The 21,675-nt window shown below is 43.1% G+C and overlaps 1 protein-coding gene across 1 annotated transcript; it reads right to left on the bottom strand.

Annotated features, from left to right (window-relative positions):
- Window positions 1-17,176: 17,176 nt before the first annotated feature.
- LOC146576931 (high choriolytic enzyme 1-like) lies at window positions 17,177-21,403 on the bottom strand. The gene is made up of 10 exons (XM_085251233.1): window positions 21,366-21,403; window positions 21,050-21,149; window positions 20,786-20,813; window positions 20,643-20,693; window positions 20,203-20,334; window positions 19,532-19,649; window positions 18,683-18,861; window positions 18,285-18,366; window positions 17,945-18,069; window positions 17,177-17,853 (listed from the first exon to the last, which is right to left on the bottom strand). Coding segments are annotated over exons 2-10 (771 nt in total). The 5' UTR covers window positions 21,104-21,149; window positions 21,366-21,403; the 3' UTR covers window positions 17,177-17,851.
- Between the last annotated feature and the right edge of the window lie 272 nt (window positions 21,404-21,675).

Below are 21,675 nucleotides of genomic sequence, written 5' to 3'. Positions count from 1 at the left end.
ACCTTGCCCAGGAGGCGCCCAGGGGGCATCCTTGTCAGATGCCCGAACCACCTCAGCTGGCTCCTTTCGATGTGGAGCAGCAGATGCTCTACTCTGAGCCCCTCCCGGATGGCCGAACTTCTCACCCTATCTCTAAGGGAGAGGCAAGCCACCCTTCGGAGGAAGCTCATTTCTGCCGCTTGTATCCGCGATCTCGTTCTTTCGGTCACTACCCACAGCTCGTGGCCATAGGTGAGGGTAGGGACGTAGATCGACCGGTAAATTGAGAGCTTTGCTTTTACACTCAGCTCCCTCTTCACCACGACGGACCGGTGCAGCGTCTGCATTACTGCAGCTGCAGCCCCAATCCGTCTGTCGATCTCCGGCTCCCTTCTCCCATCACTCGCGAACAAGACCCCGAGATACTTGAACTCCTCCACTTGGGGCAGGAACTCATCCCCGACCCGGAGTGGGCACTCCACCCTTTTCCGGCTGAGAACCATGGCCTCAGATTTGGAGGTGCTGATCCTCATTCCCGCTGCTTCACACTCGGCTGCGAACCGTTCCAGTGCGAGCTGGAGGCCCTCACCCGATGAAGCCAACAGAACCACATCATCTGCAAAAATCAGAGATGAGATTCTGAGGCCACCAAAGCGAAAGCCCTCCGCCACTTGGCTGCGCCTAGAAATCCTGTCCATAAAAATTATGAACAGAACCGGAGACAAAGGGCAGCCCTGGCAGAGCCCATCACCCACCGGGAACGAGTCCGACTTATTGCCGGCAATGCAAACCAAGCTCTTGCAACGGTTGTATAGGGATCGAATGGCCCGTAGCAATGGGCCAGACACCCCATATTCCCACAACACCTCCCACAGAACACCCCGAGGGACACGGTCGAATGCCTTCTCCAAGTCCACAAAACACATGTAGACTGGTTGGGCAAACTCCCATGCACCCTCAAGTATCCTGGAGAGGATAAAGAGCTGGTCTAGTGTTCCGCAACCAGGACGAAAACCGCATTGTTCCTCCTGTATCCGAGGTTCGACTAACGGACGAACTCTCCTTTCCAGCACCCTGGCATAGACTTTCCCAGGGAGGCTGAGGAGTGTGATCCCCCTGTAGTTGGAACACACCCTCCGGTCCCCTTTCTTAAAGATGGGGACCACCACCCCGGTCTGCCAGTCCACAGGTACTGCCCCTGATCTCCACGCAACATTGCAGAGGCGTGTCAACCAGGACAGCCCTACAACGTCCAGAGCCTTCAGGAACTCGGGGCGGACCTCATCAACACCAGGGGCTCTGCCACCAAGGAGTTGTTTAACTGCCTCAGTGACCTCGCCCCCGGAAATTGGCGGGTCATTCCCCTCATCCCCAGATTCTGCTTCCTCCTCGGAAGACGTGTCAGTGGGATTAAGGAGGTCCTCGAAGTATTCCTTCCACCGCCTGACAATTTTCTCAGTCGACGTCAGCAGCGCTCCGCCAGCACTATACACAGTGCAGGTAGAGCACCGCTTTCCCCTCATGAGACGTCTGACGGTTTGCCAGAATCTCTTCGAGGCAGTCCGAAAGTCTTTTTCCATGGCCTCTCCGAACTCCTCCCACACCCGAGTTTTTGCTTCAGCCACTGCCCGAGCCACATTCCGCTTGGCCTGTCGATACCTGTCGGCTGCCTCCGGAGTCCCACAGGCTAACCAAGCCCGATAGGACTCCTTCTTCAGCCTGGTGGCTCCCTTCACCTCTGGTGTCCACCATTTGGTTCGGGGATTACCACCACGGCAGGCACCAACCACCTTGCGGCCGCAGCTCAATGCAGCAGCTTCGGCAATGGAGACGCTGAACATGGTCCATTCGGACTCAATGTCCCCAGTCTCCCTCGGAATGCTGTTGAAGCTCTGCTGGAGGTGTGCGTTGAAGATGTCGCGGACTGGGGCCTCTGCTAGACGTTCCCAGCACACCCTCACTACGCGTTTAGGTGCACCAGGTCTGTCCAGCGTCTTCCCCCGCCACCTGATCCAACTCACCACCAGGTGGTGATCAGTTGACAGCTCAGCCCCTCTCTTTACCCGAGTGTCCAGAACATATGGTCGCAGATCTGCTGATACGATTACAAAATCGATCATCGACCTACGGCCTAGAGCGTCCTGGTGCCACGTGCACTTATGGACACTCTTATGTTCGAACAGGGTGTTCGTTATGGCCAAACTGTGATTAGCACAGAAGTCCATTAACAGAGCACCGCTCGGGTTCAGATCAGGGAGGCCGTTCCTCCCAATCACGCCCCTCCAGGTCTCGCTGTCGTTACCCACGTGAGCATTGAAGTCTCCCAGCAGGACAACAGAGTCTCCAGGTGGAGCACCCTCCAGCACCCCCCCCCCCCCCCCAGGGACTCTAAGAAGGCTGGGTACTCTGAACTGCCACTCGGCGCATAAGCGCAGATGACAGTCAGGACCCGTTCCCCGACCCTAAGGCGCAGGGAACAAACCCTCTCGTCCACCGGGAAAAACCCCAACGTACCGGCAGCAAGCCGAGGGGATATTAGGATACCCACCCCAGCCCGCCGCCTCTCACCAGGGGCAACTCCAGACTGAGACAGAGTCCAGCCCCTCTCCAGGAGACTGGTTCCAGAGCCCAAGCCATGTGCAGAGGTGAGCGCGACTATATCTAGCCGGTACCTCTCAACCTCACGCACTAACTCAGGCTCCTTCCCCACCAGAGAGGTGACATTCCATGTCCCTATTGCTAGTCTTGGCAGCCGGGGGTCAGTCCTCCAGGGCCTCCGCTCCTGGCCGCCACCCGGCACACAATGCACCCGACCCCTATGGCGCCTCCTGCGGGTGGTGGGCCTGCGGGAGGATGGGCCCATGTCTCCTCTTCGGGCTGTGCCCGGCCGGGCCCCATGGACTAAGGCCCGGCCACCAGACGCTCGCCCTCGGGCACCCTCCCCGGGCCTGGCTCCAGGGCGGGGCCCCGGTAACCCTATCCCGGGCAGGGTAAACTGTTCCCTCAGTGTCCTTTTCATAAGGGTTTAATTCATCTAGTTAATTTCTAGATTGCTGTTTAGTCCTTTGCTTCTTAGTTGTTTATGTCATCTCCCCCTGTACTCAGTCTCCCTGGTTCGTGCGTCTACCTGTCATGAATCATGTCTGCGTGGTTATGGTTAGTTCAGGTCTCCATGTTTCCTGTTTTACTTTGAAAGTCTGTATTCAATGCCAGTGTATTTAGTTTCACTTCTCCTGTCCTGTCTTTAGGTTCATGTGTGTCAGCTGTGCTCCCATGTGTGGCCACTTCCCCTGATCATCCCTCATGTGTATTTAGTCTCTGGCTGTATCCCAATTCAGGGTCTGCAGCCTTAAAGGCCGTATTTTAAGGCCGATTACATCACAGCGACGCGACAAAGGCTGTCCCAATTCAAAGGCTGCTCGAAATGCGGCCCTCAAATGCGTCCTTCATTTCCCTGAATTTTAAGGATGTGGCAGTGTAGACTTCGTGGCCCAACATATCCCAGAATGCATAGCGCGGCAGTGGGTGTGGATAATTTTGCCGAAAAAAACTGCGGCTGAGGGGCGCCCGAAGAGTAAACTTTAAGTAAGTACTGAATATTATGTCACTTATGTGCAAATGTTCAATAACGAAGAACATTAAAACATTACTGTTGGCCACATGTCGGGAAAGTTATGTGACATTAGCGACGTTTGTACTAACTTGGTTTTAAAGCCTTTACTTTAAAATATATGCCGTTCAATAGCTGAGCTTCATCTTACAGAGAATGATCAAAGCTCATGTAGAAACAAACAAACAAATGAACAAAAGATTTTCTCCTTCATTTCTGTCAAACAAAGCTTTATGAAACGTTTTTAGCTGTTAGTATCATGGTTGCTAGGCAACCTGGGCAGCGCAATGGAGGCTAGACCGTTTCAGGGTTAGGGTTAGGGTTAGGGGGTTAGGGTTGAAGAAAAAGAACCTGTCCCTCCCGAAGGAGGAACAGGGCGTGCACGGGCCATCAACCCCGATGGTCCACAGCCTCACATCCCTCTACCTCCATAATTGTTTTTTATTTTCAAGGTAAGTATTTCTTTTACAGGTTTTTTCTTTTCAGGTAAGTACGGTTTTTGTTTTAAATTTCAAAAGGTAAGTATTTGTTTTTTACAGGTTCTCATTGTCCGTGTCCGTTACTTTGGTTCGTTTCCAATAAAGTATTTTCCATCCCAATTTGTTTTCTGTGTGGTTTTTTCATTTAGTTTTGATGTATCTCTGATTTGAGTTTTTAAGGAAAATCAATAAAACATGAATCAAAACATGAAATAAAATCCCCCAAAATAACAAACTAAAACAACAAACTAACGTAAAATTGAAAAAATTAAATGAGTATGCCCTTGTCGCGACGTTTCGAAGTTGTTTCTTCTTCCTCAGGCGAGGGCATACTGAAGAGCACTGGGTTTGAGGCTCCTATTTATACTCTCCCCTCTGATCCCGCCTCCTTGGCTTTCTTTGGCTTTCTTGTAATATCTTTTTTTAGCTGTTTGCTTTTTTCCAATTCTGCCAGACTTTTTGGCTCTCATTTTTCCTTTTTTCTTTCTTTCTTCCTTTCCAGTCTTCTCCTCTTTCCCCTTTGACTTTTCCTTTTTCATCATCCTTTTCTTCCCTTCTCTTGACCTCTGCCCTTTACCCTTCCTTTTGGTCTACATCTGTCCTCTTTCTCTTCCGAATTTTGGGCTACTACAATGCCGACTTGGCTTTAATACTACACTCTCAACCCTGCTTGGGGAGGACTCAACCCGACTTGGGGAGTAAATTTAGAAAGGAGATGTGACGTTGGGTTAGGCTTTAGGTTTCAGCTGGGGTTAGGATTACTCGGGCTTCAGATCCAGTACTGGGGTAAGGTTTAAGATTTAATTTCCAGGAAAGAAGTAGAATTAAAGTATCCAAATTTCAGGTTATTTAGGGCCAGATTAGATCAGGGGGTATATACAATAGGGCCAAAATCCAAATTTAGGTTGGGTAATTTGAGATAAACAAATTGGTTAGGGTTAGGTTAAATGACTGGGGTAGGGCATAGATGCTAGATTGAGCTTTAACTAGGAGTGAGACCCAAAGACCAACCGGAGCGAGGCACTGGCTGGTTAGGGTTGAAGAAAAAGAACCTGTCCCTCCCGAAGGAGGAACAGGGCGTGCACGGGCCATCAACCCCGATGGTCCACAGCCTCACATCCCTCTACCTCCATAATTGTTTTTTATTTTCAAGGTAAGTATTTCTTTTACAGGTTTTTTCTTTTCAGGTAAGTACGGTTTTTGTTTTAAATTTCAAAAGGTAAGTATTTGTTTTTTACAGGTTCTCATTGTCCGTGTCCGTTACTTTGGTTCGTTTCCAATAAAGTATTTTCCATCCCAATTTGTTTTCTGTGTGGTTTTTTCATTTAGTTTTGATGTATCTCTGATTTGAGTTTTTAAGGAAAATCAATAAAACATGAATCAAAACATGAAATAAAATCCCCCAAAATAACAAACTAAAACAACAAACTAACGTAAAATTGAAAAAATTAAATGAGTATGCCCTTGTCGCGACGTTTCGAAGTTGTTTCTTCTTCCTCAGGCGAGGGCATACTGAAGAGCACTGGGTTTGAGGCTCCTATTTATACTCTCCCCTCTGATCCCGCCTCCTTGGCTTTCTTTGGCTTTCTTGTAATATCTTTTTTTAGCTGTTTGCTTTTTTCCAATTCTGCCAGACTTTTTGGCTCTCATTTTTCCTTTTTTCTTTCTTTCTTCCTTTCCAGTCTTCTCCTCTTTCCCCTTTGACTTTTCCTTTTTCATCATCCTTTTCTTCCCTTCTCTTGACCTCTGCCCTTTACCCTTCCTTTTGGTCTACATCTGTCCTCTTTCTCTTCCGAATTTTGGGCTACTACAATGCCGACTTGGCTTTAATACTACACTCTCAACCCTGCTTGGGGAGGACTCAACCCGACTTGGGGAGTAAATTTAGAAAGGAGATGTGACGTTGGGTTAGGCTTTAGGTTTCAGCTGGGGTTAGGATTACTCGGGCTTCAGATCCAGTACTGGGGTAAGGTTTAAGATTTAATTTCCAGGAAAGAAGTAGAATTAAAGTATCCAAATTTCAGGTTATTTAGGGCCAGATTAGATCAGGGGGTATATACAATAGGGCCAAAATCCAAATTTAGGTTGGGTAATTTGAGATAAACAAATTGGTTAGGGTTAGGTTAAATGACTGGGGTAGGGCATAGATGCTAGATTGAGCTTTAACTAGGAGTGAGACCCAAAGACCAACCGGAGCGAGGCACTGGCTGGTTAGGGTTGAAGAAAAAGAACCTGTCCCTCCCGAAGGAGGAACAGGGCGTGCACGGGCCATCAACCCCGATGGTCCACAGCCTCACATCCCTCTACCTCCATAATTGTTTTTTATTTTCAAGGTAAGTATTTCTTTTACAGGTTTTTTCTTTTCAGGTAAGTACGGTTTTTGTTTTAAATTTCAAAAGGTAAGTATTTGTTTTTTACAGGTTCTCATTGTCCGTGTCCGTTACTTTGGTTCGTTTCCAATAAAGTATTTTCCATCCCAATTTGTTTTCTGTGTGGTTTTTTCATTTAGTTTTGATGTATCTCTGATTTGAGTTTTTAAGGAAAATCAATAAAACATGAATCAAAACATGAAATAAAATCCCCCAAAATAACAAACTAAAACAACAAACTAACGTAAAATTGAAAAAATTAAATGAGTATGCCCTTGTCGCGACGTTTCGAAGTTGTTTCTTCTTCCTCAGGCGAGGGCATACTGAAGAGCACTGGGTTTGAGGCTCCTATTTATACTCTCCCCTCTGATCCCGCCTCCTTGGCTTTCTTTGGCTTTCTTGTAATATCTTTTTTTAGCTGTTTGCTTTTTTCCAATTCTGCCAGACTTTTTGGCTCTCATTTTTCCTTTTTTCTTTCTTTCTTCCTTTCCAGTCTTCTCCTCTTTCCCCTTTGACTTTTCCTTTTTCATCATCCTTTTCTTCCCTTCTCTTGACCTCTGCCCTTTACCCTTCCTTTTGGTCTACATCTGTCCTCTTTCTCTTCCGAATTTTGGGCTACTACAATGCCGACTTGGCTTTAATACTACACTCTCAACCCTGCTTGGGGAGGACTCAACCCGACTTGGGGAGTAAATTTAGAAAGGAGATGTGACGTTGGGTTAGGCTTTAGGTTTCAGCTGGGGTTAGGATTACTGAAATTCGCTGATGACACGACCGTGGTGGGTCTCATTAGCAAGAACGACGAGTCAGCGTACAGAGAGGAAGTGCAGAGACTAACGGACTGGTGTAAGGACAACAACCTGTCTCTGAATGTTGACAAGACAAAAGAGATGGTTGTTGACTTTAGGAGGACACGAGGCGACCACTCACCGCTGAGCATCAACGGCTCCTCTGTGGAGATCGTTGACAGCACCAAATTCCTGGGCGTCCACCTGGAGAAGGACCTCGGCTGGTCCCTCAACACCAGCTCCCTGCACAAGAAAGCCCAACAGCGTCTCTTCTTTCTGAGAAGACTGAGAAAGGCCCGGCTTCCACCACCGATCCTGACCACCTTCTATAGAGGAACTATCGGGAGCATCCTGAGCGGCTGCATCACTGTCTGGTTTGGGAGCTGTGCCATATCAGACCGCAAGACCCTACAGCGGATAGTGGGAACAGCAGAGAAGATCATCGGGGTCTCTCTACCCTCTATTGAGGACATCTACACCACACGCTGCATTCGCAAAGCCACCAGCATTGTGGCTGATCGGACACACCCCTCTCACACACTCTTTACACTCCTGCCATCTGGAAAAAGGTACCGAAGCATTCGGGCACGCACATCCAGACTGTGCAACAGCTTTTTTCCACAAGCCATCCGTCTCCTCAGCAAAAAGGGACTGACTGATAAACACACACACACACACACATACACTAACATTATCACTCAGCTTAACTCAAATACCTCAAAACATTGAGACTGGACTGACTAACCAACACAAAGCGCAAACACACTGACCTACACCACCAAACCATCGCACACACCAACCTGTAAATGCTCTTTTGCACAATATTATTACTAGATATATTATATATTATTATTTTTTTTGCACTAACTTGTCTTGTAGCACCTTGGTTCCTGGAGGAACGTTGTTTCGCCTCACTGTGTATTTTTAAACTGTATATGGTTGAAGTGACAATAAAGTTGAACTTGAACTTGAACTTGAGTTCGACAAAGGCCACAGCTCACGAACATCACAGAGCAGTCTCAGTGTGTTTAGCTGCATTTACCCTGAACACAATCAGCTGACTGAGAGAAACGCCTGTAGTCCTCACTTTGGTCATTGTGAATGTTGAAGGAGATTTGTTCCACCTTATACTAGTGCTTCCTGCACTTAATCCAACACTACTATGTTCTATTTAAATCCAGATTCCTTTTATAGTTTGCAGTGAAATTTGTTAAACCGTTGCTTATTGGGACAGAAGTCCAAGTTGCTCTTTACTAATGTAACGATGTAAAAGAATGAATATGGTTTTGTTGTTGTTAAATTCCTGTCAACCTTGGGATCTCAACCATGGGTTTATTTAGAAACTTTTATTTTGAAAATCCGCAGCGGAAGTCTGCTACTGGTAAACGGGCTTTCCCTAAGCTTATCCGTTAGTAGCAATGAAGCTTTTGCTGTGGTAAGTTCTTCCTCAGTCCGCCCTGACTGAATATGAGTTTAAAACATATTTGAAAATCCTCATTGAAGTTAACATGACAGTGCATTAACAGCATGAACTGCCCATACAGTAGCATCAGAGTAGATTTCAGTCTTATGACCTTGTTTTGCAATTAATGGGTTAGACGGTAGGAAAAATGGACACGCTGAGCTAGCGGCTAACAGCTAGAGGAGACTGTCGAGTCTAATAATTTGAAACTTCTCTTGATAGTTGGGCGGGATCCTGTTGCTGGAAACCCATGGTTATTCATGTCCCATGTTATTGCAGGTATGTGTATTTGAAACATGTATTTGGTTGCGCTGCAGGCTAATTCTGTAATACTGCTTATTAAGTTTTGCCCAGTAGATGGCAGCATTGTTCCATTTACTATTGTACATGAAAGGAAATTTTGGCTTTGGTCTGGAAGTTTATTTATATTCACATGAATGTGCATTTAAGTGAATTAATTTCTCTTTCGTTACCTAAACCACAATGCAGTAATGTTTTTATTTTATTTTCCGTGATACATTTTGTTGCCATTTTATTTTTCAATCAATATTTGTTTTTTATTTATTTTGAGAAAACTGAGAGTTCCACTATACGATCATTAGCTTATCCGTTAGTAGCAATGAAGCTTTTGCTGTGTTGGGTGGAATCCTGTTGCTGGAAACCCATGGTTACTCATGTCCCATGTTATTGCAGAAACCCACAAAAGGGGAATAAACCACACCTGAGCTCTACCCATCTCGAGTCCTGAGTTTTACTCATACAGCACCGGACATAGAGACTGAGGGGGGTTACACTAATACATTGTAGATAGGTTTATTGCTGAATGACACAGCTAGCAGTCTCACACACTCTTTAGGTCTTTGAAGTTTTGTGTGTAATGGTTTAAACTCTCACACCTCACCCTTTCCTCCCAGTATCACAACAGTCTGACCCCCAAAGTACGGCTCAGTAACAAGGACTCTGAAGTCAGAACACAAAGATACAGCTGGAAGATGAATGATTGCGTTTTTTATGATGCGTAGTAAAACTACCCCCTCTTCTTCTTCTCTGTGTTGTTGTTCTTGTGTGTGTGTGTGTGTGTGTGTGTGCGCCTTAGAAGTCAAAGTACACATTAGCCACACTTACAAAGAACATTTTGAATTTAATTTAGAACTGAGATTACAAGTTGTAAGCAGAAATCTTACGCTCAGCCAGAAACATGTTTCCCCACTTTCACGATGCTGAGGTGTCAAATCCACAACCCCAACAGATGGTTTGACACACGCTGGGTTCAAACACTCAAAAATCAACACAACAGCAGGTTCAAGAACGGCAAGTCCCCGTTTACCTACACAGCCTCACACACTATAGATTTTTAAAGTTGTGGTGTACAATGGTTTAGCCACAGATGTGACTTCTTATTTCTAAATGTCTACACAATAATAGGCACCGTGTGCTCTGTGACATTATCGTCTTCTGCATCCATTGGTTTGCATTTTAAACTCCCAGCCTATCAGGTTGTTATGAACGGTTTATATTTCTAACATTTTGTGATGTAAAAGTGAACCACAGGCTTTTTTATTTCCTGTATGATGGGATGACTTAAGACACGAGTTATTAAAAAAAATATAAATGACAGTGTGACGGCCATGATACTTTATGCGGTCAAATATGTTAAGGATAATGTTTCTCAATATAAAATTGCAAAAAGCTTTTGGATAGGATACAACATCCTGAAAACAGTTTCCTCAGGACCTGCTGAACCTGCCGATATTCAAGCTGAAGAAAATGAAACTTTTGTTTTGTTGCTCTACAGATGAAAGAAAAATATGTTTAACAATTCAACAAGAGCAGCACCTTCAACACATGTACATTCAAATTTTGGAACAAGCTCAACATTGATGTTGTTCAATAGTTTTTATCCGTTTTTATCCATTTTATGTCATTTTATGGCTTTAATATTTCCAGCTGATAAGGAGACTTACAGCATTTCAAATGCTTTAAACATCCACTTTGTCTGTAACGACAGCATCAAACTACAGAGCATTGTTTTTACTAAAATTCAACATTTTCAGATGAAATTCAATTCAATTTTATTTATATAGCACCAAATCACAACAAAAGTCCCCTCAAGGCGCTTCATAGATACAGAGAAAAACCCAGCAATCATATGACCCCCTATGAGCAAGCACTTTGGCAACAGTGGGAAGGAAAAACTCCCTTTTAACAGGAAGAAACCTCTAGCAGAACCAGGCTCAGGGAGGGGCGGGGCCATCTGCTGCGACCGATTGGGGTGAGAGAAGGAAGACAGGATAAAGACATGCTGTGGAAGAGAGACAGAGATTAATAACAGATATGATTCAATGCAGAGAGGTCTGTTAACACATAGTGAGTGAGAAAGGTGACTGGAAAGGAAAAACTCAATGCATCATGGGAATCCCCGGCAGCCTATGTCTATTGCAGCATAACTACGGGAGGATTCAGGGTCACCTGGTCCAGCCCTAACTATATGCTTTAGCAAAAAGGAAAGTTTGAAGCCTAATCTTGAAAGTAGAGATAGTGTCTGTCTCCTGAATCCAAACTGGAAGCTGGTTCCACAGAAGAGGGGCCTGAAAACTGAAGGCTCTGCCTCCCATTCTACTTTTAAATACTCTAGGAACAACAAGTAGGCCTGCAGAGCGAGAGCGAAGTGCTCTAATAGGGTGATATGGTACTACAAGGTCATTAAGATAAGATGGGGCCTGATTATTTAAGACCTTGTATGTGAGGAGCAGGATTTTGAATTCTGGACTTAACAGGAAGCCAATGAAGGGAAGCCAAAACAGGAGAAATCTGCTCTCTCTTTCTAGTCCCTGTCAGGACTCTTGCTGCAGCATTTTGGATTAGCTGAAGGCTTTTCAGTGAGTTTTTTGGACATCCTGATAATAATGAATTACAGTCGTCCAGCCTGGAAGTAATAAATGCATGAACTAGTTTTTCAGCGTCACTCTGAGACAGGATATTTCTAACTTTAGAGATGTTGCACAAATGGAAGAAAGCAGTCTTACATATTTGTTTAATATGTGCTTTGAAGGACATATCCTGGTCAAAAATGACTCCAAGGTTCCTCACAGTGTTACTGGAGGCCAAGGTAATGCCATCCAGAGTAAGAATCTGGTTAGATACCATATTTCTAAGATTTTCAGGGCCGAGTACAATAACCTCAGTTTGATCTGAATTAAGAAGCAGAAAGTTAGCGGCCATCCAGGTCTTTATGTCTTTAAGACATTCCTGCAGTTTAACTCATTGGTGTGTGTTATCTGGCTTCATGGACAGATAGAGCTGGGTGTCATCAGCATAGCAGTGTAAATGTATGCTATGTCTTCTAATGATGCTGCCTAAGGGAAGCATGTATAGTGTAAACAGAATTGGTCCTAGCACTGAACCCTATGGAACTCCATAATTAACCTCAGTGTGTGAAGAGGACTCTCCATTTACATGCACAAATTGGAGTCTATTAGATACCGTATTTTCACGACCATAAGGCGCACTTAAAAGTCTTAGATTTTCTTCAAAAAGTGCGGCGCGCCCTATAGCGCGGTGCGCCCTATGTGTTGTAAGGAGGACGTAGTAGAGAACACCATGAGATCGTTAAAGGGTGAAGTGTGGGCGTTGATCGTATATACCGGGACAATCGCACATACCTGTATAAAAGAACAGGTATGTGCATTATGCAGGACATCGTTGTTTTAACAACCCTGAAAATGGCAAAGAGACACGCTTACGAAGCACAGTTTAAACTGAAGGCCATCAGCTACGCGGAGGAACATGGAAATCGAGCAGCGGCGAGAGAATTTAAGATTAACGAATCGATGGTTCGCAAATGGAGGAAGCTGGAAAACAAGCTCCGGCAGGTCAAGAAAACGCAGCTGAGTTTCCGCGGACATAAGGCGAGGTGGCTCGAGTTGGAGGAAAGACTCGAGCGGTGGATCATCGAGCAAAGAGCGAGCGGGAGAAGCGTTTCGACGGTCACCATTCGGCTAAAAGCAGTTTCACTAGCTGAAGAGATGAACATTGAACATTTCCAAGGAGGTCCGTCTTGGTGCTTTCGTTTTATGAAACGGTGCCATTTTTCCATCCGGACCAGGACTACGGTAGCGCAGCAACTTCCAGCAGATTATAAGGAAAAGCTGGCCATCTTCTCCTACTGCAGCAAACACATCGGCGACAAAAACATCCAGCCCAGCCACATCACAAACATGGACGAGGTCCCGCTCACTTTTGACATCCCGGTGAGTCACACTGTGGAGAAGAAGGGGACCAGCACGGTAGCGATACGCACAACGGGGCACGAAAAGTCTTCTTTTACTGTTGTGCTTGGCTGCCATGCTAATGGACAGAAGCTGCCGCCTATGGTGATTTTTAAGCGAAAGACTTTGCCTAAAGAGAAGTTTCCAGCAGGAATCATCATTAAGGCAAACGAAAAGGGCTGGATGGATGAAGAAATGATGAAAGACTGGCTGAGGGAGGTGTATGTAAGGAGACCAGGTGGTTTTTTCCACGCATCACCATCGCTGTTGATCTGTGACTCTATGCGTGCCCATCTCACAGCCGATGTGAAAAAACTTGTGAAGCAAATGAACTGTGAGCTTGCTGTCATTCCGGGAGGAGGCCTGACAAAGGAACTCCAACCGCTGGACATCGGTGTGAACCGCCCGTTCAAAGTAAGGCTGCGAGCGGCGTGGGAGCGATGGATGACCGGTGGAGACCACAGTTTCACTAAGAGTGGAAGGCAGCGCCGGGCGAGTTACGCCACAATTTGCCAATGGATTGTAGATGCTTGGGCTAACATGTCTGCTGGCACTGTTGTTCGAGCTTTCGCAAAAGCCGGCATCGTTTCCGAGGAGCCGCATGGCACGAAAAGTGACTCTGACGGTGAAGAAAGTGAACCTGGCATGTTTGATGGAGATTTAGCGCAGCTGTTCAATTCAGACACAGAGGATGAGGACTTCGATGGGTTTGATTGATGATAAAAATGTGAGTACCAAACTTTGTTTTGCTCCTGCTTTATTTTTAAATATGCACACTTGTATGCTTGTGTGTTGTTGATGATGACGATTACTGGTAATAAAAATGTGAGTAAGGTACCGAATTCAGGTTTGCTCCCGCTTTATTTTTAAATACGCATACGGTACTTGTATGCGCCCTATGATCCAGTGCGCCTTATGTGTGTGTTAAATACAGTAAGGGCACACATAACTGAGACTGCGCCTTTTAGCACAGTGCGCCTTATGGTCGTGAAAATACGGTAGATATGATACAAACCACTGCAGCGCAGTACCTGTAATACCTACAGCATGTTCTAATCGCTCTAATAGGATATTATGGTCGACAGTATCGAACGCTGCACTGAGGTCTAGCAGGACAAGCACAGAGATGAGTCCACTGTCAGAGGCCATAAGAAGATCATTTGTAACCTTCACTAAAGCTGTTTCTGTGCTGTGATGAGCTCTGAAACCTGACTGAAACTCTTCAAATAAACCATTCCTCTGCAGATGATCTGTTAGCTGTTTGACAACTACTCTTTCAAGGATTTTTGATATGAAAGGAAGGTTGGAGATTGGCCTATAATTAGCTAAGACTGCTGGGTCTAGAGATGCTTTTTGAGTAAAGGTTTAACTACAGCCAGCTTGAAGGCCTGTGGTACATAGCCGATCATTAGAGATAGGTTGATCATATTTAAGATCGAAGAATTAATTAATGGCAGGACTTCTTTGAGCAGTTTTGTAGGAATGGGGTCTAAAAGACACGTTGATGGTTTGGAGGAAGTAATTATTGAAGTTAACTCAGAAAGATCAATTGGAGAAAAAGAGTCTAACTTAACATCAATGGTACTAAGAGTAGCTGTAGATAATATTACATCTGTGGGATGATTATTTGTAATTTTTTCTCTAATGATAAAAATTTTATTTGTGAAGAAGCTCATGAAGTCATTACTAGTTAACGTTAAAGGGATGGTTGGCTCAACAGAGCTCTGACTGTTTGTCAGCCTGGCTACAGAGCTGAAGAGAAACCTGGGGTTGTTCTTATTTTCTTCAATCAGTGATGAATAGTAAGATGTTCTGGCTTTGCGGAGGGCTTTCTTATAAAGCAGCAAACTATTTCTCCAGGCTAAATGATGATCCTCTAGATTTGTGACACGCCATTTCCTCTCCAGCTTACGAGTCATCTGCTTTAGGGTACGTGTTTGAGAATTATACCACGGAGTCAGGTACTTCTGATCTGAGGGCCTTTTTTTCTATAAGGCAGAGTAAATTAATTTGTTGATCAATCATTAAGTCATGAGCTAACAGAGACTTGGAGGAGAGAGACCTAATATTTAATAATCCACATTTCATTCTTTCTCCCTGTCCTATCCCCCAGTCATGTCTGTCCCGTTTGTAGCAACTGAAAATAAAATAAATTCATAATTATAATAAAGGTCAATGAAATGGACCAATATGGCAAGGCCATTATGATCCACTTGGTAAAATAAATCCGCTTGGCATCTTTCTTGGCCTTAAGACAACAATTCTGATGGCTAAAGATCCAAACGGGACACACAAAAAAAATAATAATCCACATTTCACTGTTTTACTCTTTGGTTCAGATGTGGAAACTGTATTGTTCTTTCTTTGTGATTTTTTATATGTAAGTCATTGTTTTGCTGGTTTTTAGTTTGTTTTTTTGTTGTATAAAGCGCTTGAGTTCTCAGAAGAGTAGAAAAACACTATATAAGAACCAGTCCATTTACCATTTACCATCAAACAAGACATGACTGCCATCCCACCAACTTGCCAGCATTCTCTTATTAGTAGGTTAATGAAAGGGACTTGCACACTGAGGCCTTCTCTTAGCCTGCTGATTCCTCCTGGGATTTTCCCACAGGTTATAAGGGGCTCTCAGAGGTGCCTTTTGAGACCTTAGTGTATTGACTTAAAGACTCTGTCACTCAAAACTGAGTGAGCTGCATTGGAAGCATGGAAGCTTTTGATCCAAAGCCATTTGCTGATAAGAGCCAGTGTTGGCTTAATTCACGTTGTCCTGTTGGAGCATTACGCATGTATCTAGACAGGACTAAGGTGTTTAGGAAAGCAACCAGCTCTTTGTGTCCTCGCTCTCATAGAGGGAAGCCTCTGTCACACTAGCAGAGAGCACTAGAACTGAGAGCAGATATAACACCCCAACACAAAACAGATTGGCATCTCTAACAATGGATATGACATGAGTCACACATGGCATGTAATGAAGGAACCATAGTGAAGGTAGGTCACAAAGCAACTTGGAGAACCAAAGCTCTGGCAATATGTTTTTAGACTGCGGCTGAACGTTGTTCCAAGATTTATCACTGCTCATTCTTTTTGTTCCCCAAGTGTCCTCAATGTCTAAACCTTTGTTATGGTCAAACCATCAGGCCAGATGAAACCATGCCTCTCACTAGAGCAGGGCCAAAAATATTTAGCACGATATACATTTGAAAATTTGCAATAACGATATAACCGACGATATAAATGACACTAGACAAAATACTTTACAACTCCACAACTTTATTAGTGCAAAAAACCCCATCAATGTATTTTCACTTAAACAAGCAGCTTTTTTATGTGCTTAAAGTTATATATAAACGTAACAGTGCAAATTCCTCGCTGACAGTTTAACCAAAAGGCATTTCCAGTGGAAACTGGCCGACATATCCTCAGCATAACCATGTATAATATCCACTAAACTTAAAAAGAGGTCATACACATACAATACGGTAACATTATGTTGAAGCACAGTACGTATCACTCCGCGAGGCTCCGCCTACGATAGTCGAAATGCTCCGACCCATATTCTATCACGATATTTCATTTTCTTATCGTTGCCCAACATTATACCGGTATTACCGTGAACTGTATGATATGGCCCAACCCTACCTCACTTATCATCAGACCAGCAAACAGGGAGAAAAGCTAAGCTGGCAGCCAGCAGCTCCTTAAACATCACCTTTGAACATGCTTGACAGCTTGCTCCGTCTATAGTTATTTAGTCAGACAGGCAGCATGATAGTACAAACAATTACAGCAACAAATGCCGGATCATTGTTCAGGCGTGTGCATGACTGAGGTTTCATAACAGTTTTTAACAACAGTTATGAAGAAACACATCAGCAGAAACTAAATGGCTGATCAGATTACTATGTGATGCATCATGATGGTGGTGGGAATATTCAAGTCTGTGGGGGTTTTAATCTTCTCAATCTAAACACTTGCACTGAACTGACTCCACCCTACACAAGAAGAAGTAGCACTCTAATCTTGAGAGACATGATCCACTCTCTGGTTTCAGTTTTCTGATGTTTGGTAGGATTTTAAATGCAGAACATGTATTTATGTAGTAGTATTTGTGCATTTGTTACATTTGTTGCACATTAAAAAAGGCACCTGTAACATTCTGTCCAACTTTAAGCAAAACACATATTTCTAAAATAACTTAAAATATAATAATGAAACAATACTGCCCCCTGTTGCTTGAAATATGGAATTTTATTTGATAGCACTTCTTACAGAAAGAGACAACAAACCAAAGATAAAACCCCTCGAAAAACAAAAGCAAGAAAAATTAGAAGACATTGTCAGAAAAATCAATTTTTAAAATATCAGAAGAAAGATTCTTCTTCTTACACTTGTGACACTGGACTATATCTACACACTATATCTTGTTGATACATGTTGGTCATGTATAGGACAACAGTCATGATCATTCCATGAAAGACTTGACTTTTTGTTTTGTTCACATATTTTTTCACTTTGCTGTTTTGCCAAACAAAAAGTTTTGAGACATGTCGCAGTCGCAAGGTTTGGTTCTATGTCTGCATCATTTACAGTTACAAAGTTAATTATCAAACTGCACAGATTGAGAAATCCATTAATGATAGTTTATAGTCTAACAAAAGGGGAGAAAACCTCAACAGAAAGCGAGTTAACACCATCACCCTCTGGTATATAAGCCTGCCGTTTAGCTCGTAAAACAAAGACCCAGAACTTCAACTCTCTAAATGTGATATTTGCAGCACATTTTATGTTTCTTTTATCATTTTTAAGTATAGTGGATCCAATCCCTTGGTGTAATGCTGGTGTTTGGGCATCTGAAGAGTCTGGATGCAAAGTTGAAGGTTCTTGCTGAATTTCTGGTTAGGAAAAAAAATCAACTCCGATCAGTACTTGCTTCGAACAAAAAGATAGCAAATTTCTTTTTTGTGGGTGTGTCTTAATACTCACAGCATCCATAAAGCCTGTTTACACGGGCGATGTCATTGGCACTCATTTGGAAAGCATTTCCAAAATTAAGATTAGGATTGGACCTGGCAACAATGGTTGGCTGCCCATTCTTGGAGAAGGCGAGTCTAAAAGAACAAACAACAGCACACAAACACACATACGCGGTTATATTAGGAAAACAGAGGAGAAAATGGGCCCATAAAGTATTTAACATTAAAAATCCATTCCCCACTGAGTGTGTGCATGTTTTTGTTAGTCTGGATTACATTTTCTTGCAGAAAATGCAAAACATGTAAGGAAATATAGAACCTTACAAAGTCCATCTCACACAGCAACTCACCTGCCATAGTGCATGACAGAGTTGAAGTCATAGGGAGTCCCCAAATTGTTGGTCTGCACTTTCACAAAGTTGTGCTCTTGTCCTAAACAGAGATTTCCAGAAAATATTACATGTTTTTATATGCTTCCACTTCAAAATCCGTCTTCAGTCTCAGCTCTTTGACGATGTATAGATCGAAATGCTAGCTAATCTCTTCTGTGGTCATTTGTTTGATAGTCTTGGGACTAAAGAAATACAAACAAAATCTTCTATGCAGTGCTCGCTTGAACTGCAGTGTTTTATGTGCTGAGTTTGGAAAAGCACAGATTACTTGTAATATGTACACTGCTGTGAAACAGGAGGATGTCCCATTGTGTACTAAGTTAACTGTAACCAACGTTTTGGGTAGTTCAGCTGACCTGTGATGATGTTCCCGGTAAGGATCCTCACATGCAGATCTCTGTCAGAGCGGACCTGCTCGTGGTGGAAGCCCAGAGCATGAAGAACCTCATGTTGCACCGTCGACTGAAACAAGCAACCATTTCTCTGCAGGGAGACTAGCTGTCCTCCATTCTGACGGCCCAGGTATGAATAACACCTGATAGACACAATGACATCGCTTAAAAAATAGATGGACTGTTCTATAGCCTAGCACTGTGCATCCTCCTCCTTCAGCTAGTCATGCTAAGGCTAAAGTACCAAGAAAAGCAATGACAGTAATCATGTGACCGACTTTGACACTGTGGCTCTATAGACACTGCTCGAACCACACTTTAGCTTTTGTACTTTAATATCTTAAATAATATTTTAAAATAAAAAACACACATATCCATTATCAACTAAAGTAAATAAACAGATAGCGGTCAATCAATCTCAGAAGCTTTTTAAACATCTGTCGTCCCTTAATCATCTAATAACCCACCAGATTCATCTTCTCGCCTTACAAGGTGCCAGTCTCTAGTTTTGGAACTAGTGGACCAAATAGTATGTGAAATAATTAAGAGCAGATGAATAAAATGCTCTTTACACTCCTATGCAACAGTATACATTTCATCTAGTAGCAAACAAAAATAAAACTGGACATTTTACAGTACAAGGTCAATGCAGAATGGTCCTTCAAGAACCTGTTTTGATGACACATACAGAATATTTGTAATGCAATCATTTTCAGAATTGCATTTTTGAAGGGTTTAGAGGGTGTGGGTGTATCAGTCCTGTCCTGCCATATAAATACAAGTACAGTCTAAGTACAGCAAGTGCATTCTCACCCTTGTCCAGAGAAGAAGTGAAGGAAATCTCTGTCGCTTGTACGCCAGACAAACCGGATGCAGGTGGAAGCGTGGAAGGTGACTAGGGCATTGATGATGACGTTGCGCTCTTGGCTGCCTGCAGATTCAAATATGAGTCTGATGAGGAGCTTCTTCAGTATTCAGGATCTTCAATATGTTTCAGCCATTTCAACTTGGCAGCATAAACAGTATTTACAATCTGTGCTGCTTCGAGGATCTCTGAGTTCCCATCGGAATGACAGGGCCGCCAAAATCTATCTATCTATCTATCTATCTATCTATCTATCTATCTATCTATCTATCTATCTATCTATCTATCTATCTATCTATCTATCTGTCTGTCTGTCTGTCTGTCTGTCTTGAAATAGAAAAATTGAGAAAGTGACATTAAATGAAAACATAATTTGAAAATTGTGTGCATCTGTGTATGATATCAATTCAGCATACTTATACAAATATGACTTTTCAGTTTAAATGCTTTTTAGTTAATCCCACAATAAAACAGCATAGTTAACAAAGCAGTATTTTTGGAAACCACTTGAAATATATATTATATATATTTATATAATAATGGGTTTTATTTAACTATTTTTATCCATCTCTCCTTTTCATAAAGTCTGTGTTTAATGGTTAAAGTTTGTACTGCTTACTGTATTCAGTGCCAATGGAGACAGGTACATAGACAAAGCGTCCCGTTTTAGGCCACTTGCAGCCAGTGGCTGTGCATGGAACAGCATTCCTGGTAGCAGTGGGCACAATGTCACCATGAACCAACACTTGTGCTGCAGAACAACAAACAGAGAGTGGTTAAATGCTCGATACTTGGGCTGCCATTTGCTCAGTTATGTCAAAACAAAGAGGTAAATGCTTACAGCATTTACTTTATTGATCGCACAATTACAATGTTTGATAATAACACAAATAAAACAGCTGACTAAGACAAGCCAGTAAATGACCAAAAGGCTGATTGATCATTGTGTCTGTTGGGAGTTTACTGTATGTTAACATGTCAGTTCTCAGGGATCTTTCATTTTCATCCAGAATTTATATGTTAACAAAAAAGAGTTTTATTTTGTAAATCTTCACTTACTTGAGTTAGCATTGACTTTTTCAATGATCGCTGGGGCACCCAGAGACTCATCTGTGGATACAAGAGGCAACCAGCAGATTAACTTTAAGCTCTTATATTAAAAACACCTCAATATGTTGGAAGTATTTCATCACTGAACGCACCAGTTATATTTCTAATGACAGCAGCCCTCTGCAATAAAAAACAAGACATTTTCAACTTACTCTTAATCACATTTGAAATCACACTGACAAATGTTATTGTTGGCAAACAAAAACTATTATGTGAAAAAACTTCAACTGTGTCACGCTTAAACGCTCATAACAAGCAGCCATGTCTGTTAAGCAGACACGGTTAGAATTACTTTCACAGAACAGCCGGCAGTGTTGAACAACATTTAATGCCTTTGCTGGAAGAGTCAAGCTTACCAGACAAACGGCTGTCATTGACAGGCAGACGGAGAAGAAAAAGGCTGGAGTCATGATGTTGGTCCTCTGCAGTTAACCTACAGTCACAATCTGAACAGCACTGTTTAAAAAGAACTTCAATGAATGTAACTGCTGGAATAGAAAGGCAAATAAGTGGGATACGGGCAACCCAACAGCTGATTCTGTTCATCTGGATGTTAACTTTTCTCCCAATGAAAATGCTGAGCAGACAACATCCACATAAAGGGAATCAGATATCTGGGATTTCCCTACGTAGAGGATTCAGCATGCAGGGAGATGATATGAGGAGGCTTACCTGTTGTACCAGGTGTTTGCTGGATGCAGCAGGTGTTCGGCTGCTCCATCTTTATAGATAGCTCACACAGGGTGTGGCTGAGGTTTCAGGGCTGTCTTTTTAGTTATCAATCCATTAGTTTCTTTTTGCTGATGCCAAAACACTAAAGCAGCAACAAATTTCCAGGAAGGAAACTTCAATCAAGGACATTGCAAACATTTTTTGAGGCTGACGTAAACATTCAGAGCATTAAATAATTGCAATTAAAAGTTGCAAAGCCCAAAGAAATGCTGATGGAAATTAAATTTCAATCAGACTGGAATGAAATTCT

The sequence above is a fragment of the Mchenga conophoros genome, linkage group LG3 (genome assembly GCF_057382185.1).
Source record: "Mchenga conophoros isolate Kocher_MC1m ecotype Shallow Benthic linkage group LG3, M_conophoros_male_GT1.1, whole genome shotgun sequence".
In the NCBI taxonomy this organism is placed as follows: domain Eukaryota; kingdom Metazoa; phylum Chordata; class Actinopteri; order Cichliformes; family Cichlidae; genus Mchenga; species Mchenga conophoros.
The sequence above is the reverse complement of the archived record's forward strand: the minus strand, read 5'-3'. Positions and strand labels throughout refer to the sequence as shown.

Bases quoted from the DNA above. Each gene is read 5' to 3' on its own strand.
- LOC146576931 (XM_085251233.1), bottom strand. From the start codon at position 21,103: ATGACTCCAGCCTTTTTCTTCTCCGTCTGCCTGTCAATGACAGCCGTT. The intron at 20,814-21,049 runs GTAAGCTTGACT...TTTTTATTGCAG, and splicing joins CAATGACAGCCGTTTGTCTG to AGGGCTGCTGTCATTAGAAA. The intron at 18,862-19,531 runs GTGAGAATGCAC...TGTGTCTATCAG, and splicing joins CACTTCTTCTCTGGACAAGG to GTGTTATTCATACCTGGGCC.